This window comes from Haliotis rufescens, unplaced genomic scaffold (genome assembly GCF_023055435.1).
Source record: "Haliotis rufescens isolate VD_foot unplaced genomic scaffold, xgHalRufe1.0.p SCAF_93, whole genome shotgun sequence".
Taxonomy (NCBI): Eukaryota; Metazoa; Mollusca; class Gastropoda; order Lepetellida; family Haliotidae; genus Haliotis; species Haliotis rufescens.
The window spans coordinates 710,780-716,779 of NW_025964387.1; the positions used below are offsets into that span (position 1 = coordinate 710,780).

Genomic DNA, 6,000 nt, shown 5'->3' on the forward strand with positions numbered 1-6,000 from the left:
ATGAAAGTGGCATGACGTTTCAAGGACGTTTACCAGTTGGCGATGTGAACTGTTTGCGTTAGAGAATGCAGTTAAATGCGGTAGACGGCAGTATTCCCACAATGTGCATGACGCCATCATGAAATGTTTCAGCACAACATCAGTTATGGATCTTTTCAATATCGTTCATTCTCATTTAATTGGTTTAAATTAGAAACAAATATTTTTGGTATACAGATTCATCTTTAATAAGTTGGCAGTCGTTATTAACGGGTGTACCTAAAATAATTTCCCGTTAAGAGGTTATGTAAGTTCTAAATGATTCAAGGTATGTTTATGCATGTCATTCCATTTAGCGTAGTATGCGGCTCATTTTACTTGCTGGATCAACTTGTTAACTTTGCCAGTGATCAAAATGATGGTGTAAATCCTCCTAGGGTACCATGTAGGTAGCTTACCTACTGCAAGTGTCCATGGTCCCTAGTATGGTGATGTAACTTTGGCTGCTGGCGATCTACAGTGATTTAATATTTAAGTCACATCGGCAATATTTCAGCAATATTGTGACTGTATCAGATTATACAATACAATTTAAAATTGGACTATATATGATCAGCAACCAAAGGTAGGCCACCATACCGGGGACTACGGCACTACCTCGCCTCTAATCAAATTCAGCCGGCTCATCACACGAGTATTAGAAGCTCGTGGCCATTACGTCTTCCACGGAATTCCCACAACGTTGCATGTCAACCTTTTTTAATAATGTACTCAAGGACAACTACTGATGCAGTCTTGTTTCGTAATCAAATACAAGATGCTTATGTGTTGCAGGTATATGGAGACGGAACAACTGGAAACGGAGACATGTTGACAACTGTAGCAAGAGATGAAGGTATCAACGAAGCAGTTTGTGAACTTCCCAAACGTGTGAAGCGACAAGCAGTGCAAACTAGCAATGAAGTTACAGCATACAACATAACTATGGCTAACACAGGAAACATCTATAGCAATGGGGTTGTATTGCTGGTGTATGATTCCACCTGTATTTCGATAAATGAGAGCACCAGACAGTGGACTATACAGGTATTAATAAAGTTTGAAATGTTTTCACAAAAAGTTTCACATCATGTATGTTCAAGCACAACCTATCCCTCGGGGAACTTCCTTTTAATATCACATATTCAAGTTACAAACAAAACACTAACTTATGTAATAGGGAATGTCATTACTCTTGTAATAATGTAATAATTTTTTATTGTTCATTTCATTCGTCTGTAAGTCAAGATCGTGTGCATTAGGCAATTTAGAAAGTGTTTATTTCAATCCAAAAAAACTATCATTGTTAACATCTTAAACCCTAAACAAATTATTACAGGGCGCGTACTGCATGTACAACTCTAAATGTATCCCTGAGAGTAGCCCAAGGCCAGACAACTCTTGTCTTGTTTGTGAAGTGGCTGGAAATGAGAGATCATGGATCTACTCCCCAGGTACGTCTATTTTCATTTCAGATATTGATCAAATTTGGCAATGTCAAATATTCACTTCTCCTTTCTTTCATAATATTTTGAAAGATTAATGTCAACCTTGAACGCTCAAAACTTTAAGAAAGTGTTTATTGAAATGTTTTGAAATGTTTCAGGATGTTTGAAGGAGACATCGCAGCCTAACACGTATCCGACGTCCAGTCAACCGGAAAGCACTGATACCATCCGTCAGTCGGGAGTCATTGAAACCACGCGTCAATCGGGAGTCATTGAAACCACCCGTCTGGCAGGAGGCTTTGAAACCACCCATGAATCTGGAGACCGTGAAACCACCTATCAATCGGGCATTAAGACCACCCAACAGTCGGGAGGCATTGAAACCACCCGTCAGTCGGGAGACCTTGAAACCACCCGTCAGTCGGGAGACCTTGAAAACACCGGGAACCCAGGAGACAAATCGTCTGAATGGCTCTCTGGTACATGTATGTTGACGACAACTCTGAGTTTCCTGATCGTCATGTCTTCCATTTGTTGGGCACTCATGTAGTTTCCATTGGTGTGCATGCAGATAATGTCAGACATGCAAGAGTTATTACATTTCCTATTAGCAGATGTCTTGATGTCAATACAAGAAAATAACCAGTCTAGATCATCCGCCACAACAGATGCCATTTATCGTATAGGGCAAAATAGCTGTTAAAATATGTGAATGGACCACTGAAGATCAGTAATGACACCAGGTGTTCGCTAATTGGTAAGCATATCATGCATCACCGGTAGCTCCCACAATTTCGTAATTTGCATATAAAAGCAAGTAATATTGCCTGACGCCACATAGCAGTACTCCTGCCATGCTACGGCGGCCTGTAAACAAAACAGACGGACAAGTGATCGATGAATCGGAAAATCCAGTAACACGATTGTGCATTTACTGTTGAAACTAAGAAAAAACTATATGTTAATTCTGAATTACCGTAACATATCACAATGTATTGATCTATTTGACCCCTATTTGTATCATTTGCACGAGAACATTGATTACCTTAACATTTTCCCTTCAACTGTAAGATATGTCTTTCTCTGTATTAATAGGACGCATTAATAAATACATTTGCCTTGGCATTGTTTTGTGAACTTCAGTATGAATAGCCTCGTTAGCGTCGGATAGTTCCATTCCAGACATGTGAATATATGTGTGAAGCAGTTCTTTGTTGTAAGACCCTTGAAGATTCCGGGGTAGAATAGGTCTTCAGCAACCCATACTTGCTGTAAAAGGCTATGCTTGTCGTAAAAGGCGACCAACGGGATCGGGTGGTCAGGCTCGCTGACCTGGTTGATGCATGTCATCGATCCCAATTGCGTGGATGGATGCTCATGATATAAATCACTGGATTGTCTGGTCCAGACTCGATTATTTACAGACCGCCGTCATATAGCTGGAATATTGCTGAGTGCGGCGTTAAACAACAAATCAACCAACCAATCTTTGTTGTAAAGATTTGAATAAGGTAATATTTGATATTGGGCATTCCGGGTTCCAATTGCTCCCTCGCTGTCATGTGAGGTGACTCAGTGGTTCGGGTGATTTGGCTGTGTGTCATTGTACCCTAACAGCGTGGGTTGTTGATCACAATATCAAAGACTGGATTCACTGGTCCAGATTTGATTATTACCAGGACCCCGTCACATAGCTAAAATATGGTGTGTCGTTAAAAAACAAACAAACAAATACAAACTTATCACAAACTTAAGTAACAGGAAGTGTGATAAGTATAAATATTTAATTGTTTATCTTGTTCACAAGTCAAGATTGTGTGTATCATAATATAATACAGAAATTCTTAATTTAAATCAGAAAAAGTGCGTTTGTATGTTAAACCTTCAACAAATCATTACAGATGTGGTACTGCATCCATTCATCTACTTCAACTCGAGATGTAGGCTTGCATTATGTGTTGTTTGTCGCCGCACTGAGATATATTCCAGCGATATGACTGAGGTCTATAAATAATAGAGCTTGGACCAGACATTCCAGTTAATGACCCAATGAGCATCGATCTACACAACTGGGATACGCTTACATACATCGACCATGTCGGCGAGCCTGACCACCCCATCTCATTAGTTTCCTCTACAGACAAGCAGGGGCTGCTGAAGTTCTGACAGAATCTTCACAAGGATAAAGATGTAGGCGTTTTGTAAATGAACCAGTATGTGTGCTGAATAACGGTAGACAAGGTCCGTCATTCTGTGGTAATATAATGCCTATCCTGGGGGTGATTTTGTAGCGAGTTATCGCTGAGTTTGAAAGCACAAGACAAAACGGGGGCGGTCGGATAGCCTAGTGGTTAAAGCGTTCGCTCGTCACGCTGAAGACCCGGGTTCGATTCCCGACATGGTGCAATGTGTGAAGCCCAGTTCTGGTGACCCCCGCCGTGATATTGCTGGAAAATGGCTAAAAGCGGCGCAAAACCATAATCACCCCCTCACAAGACAAAACGAAATGTGTGAAGTGATATTGAAGGGAGAACTCCCGTAGGTAGGGTTACAGGTTGTAACAACACAACCAGATATCATTACACAGGACCGATATGTTTATGAATTACTATGGCTGTACTGTACACTGTACTGCACTCAAGGGTGTATTTAGGCTTAACATGAGGCCCAAGAATGTACAACGAAATGAACATGTCGCCACTGAGCACACTTACATTCAACAGAAATAAATCTGCAGATGGTAGGGAATACCGTACTACAATTTTCCGAAACAAAACCATTGACAGTTATCCCTTCAATCAAAACATAATGGTGACTTCACAAATCATATTGATATAGTCTGGTTCAAAATTATTGAGAATTTTAATGTCATATTCAATGAAGCATACATAAAATATCAATATTGACAAGTGTTTAAAATTGAGGTATGGTCAAAGGGAAGCAACTCTTTTTCAATTTTAGAAGTTGCAAATTAGAGTTATCTCCCTTGATTATGGCGCAGACGACTTTCCCTGATATATGTCAGAAATGAGTGCAGAGGAGAAAAGAAGGTTGATTCTATAGCTCCATGATGAAGGCATCACTGATGCTGCTACATTAGCAAAGAGCACAGATACTCTTCTTTCTACAGTGTATAGAGTTAAGAAGAATATTGAGAATGGTTCAGGAATTGAGCACAGAAAAGGACCGGGGAGACCTCGAAAACTGGTGTTTGGTGGTCGTGATCCAAACCCGGGAAAAACTTTTTCTAAATGCACAAGCATGTTACGGAGTAGCAGAGTACTATCCGCCTGATGGCATATCACGAAATCAGGTCACTACCCAACTAACAGCACCGACATTCAAATACACACTCTGGGTACAAATAATCAAATGTTAAGTTGCCCTGAACAACTTTCAAAACTGACTCACAGAATGAAAAGTAGAAACCTACTCCGACAGTCTCACAGCAATCTCAGCACTCGGACGCGTGTGGGCCGATGCTTAACCATCTTTGGTGCCTCGAATCACAGCTTTGCTTTACCTCTCCGTTTCCACTTGGAATTATCTTCAATGGCAGACAGGGCGAAAAATTATCACCACTACTGTTTTCAATATTTATAAAAGATCTTGAAACTTAATTAACTGAACAAGGATGTGAAGGGATATTATTGTATTGTATATCAGAAAATGTCATGTACGGTTATCAGTTTTAGTATTACTCTATGACGATAAAGTCCTTTTTAGCGATAATCAATCTGGGTTACAAAAATCAATTGCAAATCTCGGCAGCTGACATCCAAAAGGGCAGTAACTCTTCGCGGCTTGTTAGACTGTTAGAACTTCATTTCAATTACCTAACAATTAATTATTGAGTTTCTGGAACTCTAGTCTGAATTCCTAATCTTTCACTATTGTCTATACTGTTATAATACTCATAATAATCAGCAAGTTTCTTGTTTTGAAATAGGAGTATTCACCCAATGTCCCCCAAACGTGAAGCACTTCTGTATTCCTCTGGCATTTCAATTTTATTAACAGCCTGCTTCTGAGCAGAAAAAAACACCCCATATATTATCATATATTTCATTTGTTTTGGAATTGCATTCGTTAAATATACATTTAAGCATGACACGTTTGAAACAACAAATCAATCTAGATTCAGAGTGAGTGAGTGAGTTGGGTTTAACGCCGCTTTTAACATTATTCCAGTTATATCACGGCCTTTCAGCTTAATGTGGGAGGAAAGCCCGAAGTGATGCAGGTCTTAGACGTTTACCACTTCGGTGAAACCCACGAGCACGGGTATGGTGCTGACAAACCTAGAAACATAATCGGGGCGAACCGGGATTCGAACCCACAATCATAGGTTTCTGGCACAGCGAATCGCGGTCTAGATTCAGAGAATCCCGTCAAATGAATACAAATAAGCTAATCTTAAAACAGAGATTGTTATACATTGTAAAAGTGTATTAACATACATGCATCTTTAAACATATAATTAGATCTTCACATAAACATTCTCGTCGACACATGATGATAATGGCGATGAACA

General features: G+C 39.8%; 1 protein-coding gene across 1 annotated transcript in view; it reads left to right on the plus strand.

The window, feature by feature from the left end:
• LOC124131985 overlaps positions 1-2,523 on the plus strand; it is a 47,807-nt gene extending 45,284 nt beyond the window's left edge. Inside the window, exons 17-19 of the mRNA XM_048391602.1 lie at positions 814-1,065; positions 1,358-1,472; positions 1,625-2,523. Of these exons, the coding sequence (XP_048247559.1) occupies positions 814-1,065; positions 1,358-1,472; positions 1,625-2,016 (759 nt within the window). The 3' untranslated portion in view covers positions 2,017-2,523. The remainder of the gene's footprint in view (positions 1-813; positions 1,066-1,357; positions 1,473-1,624) is intronic.
• The last annotated feature ends 3,477 nt before the right edge of the window (positions 2,524-6,000 follow it).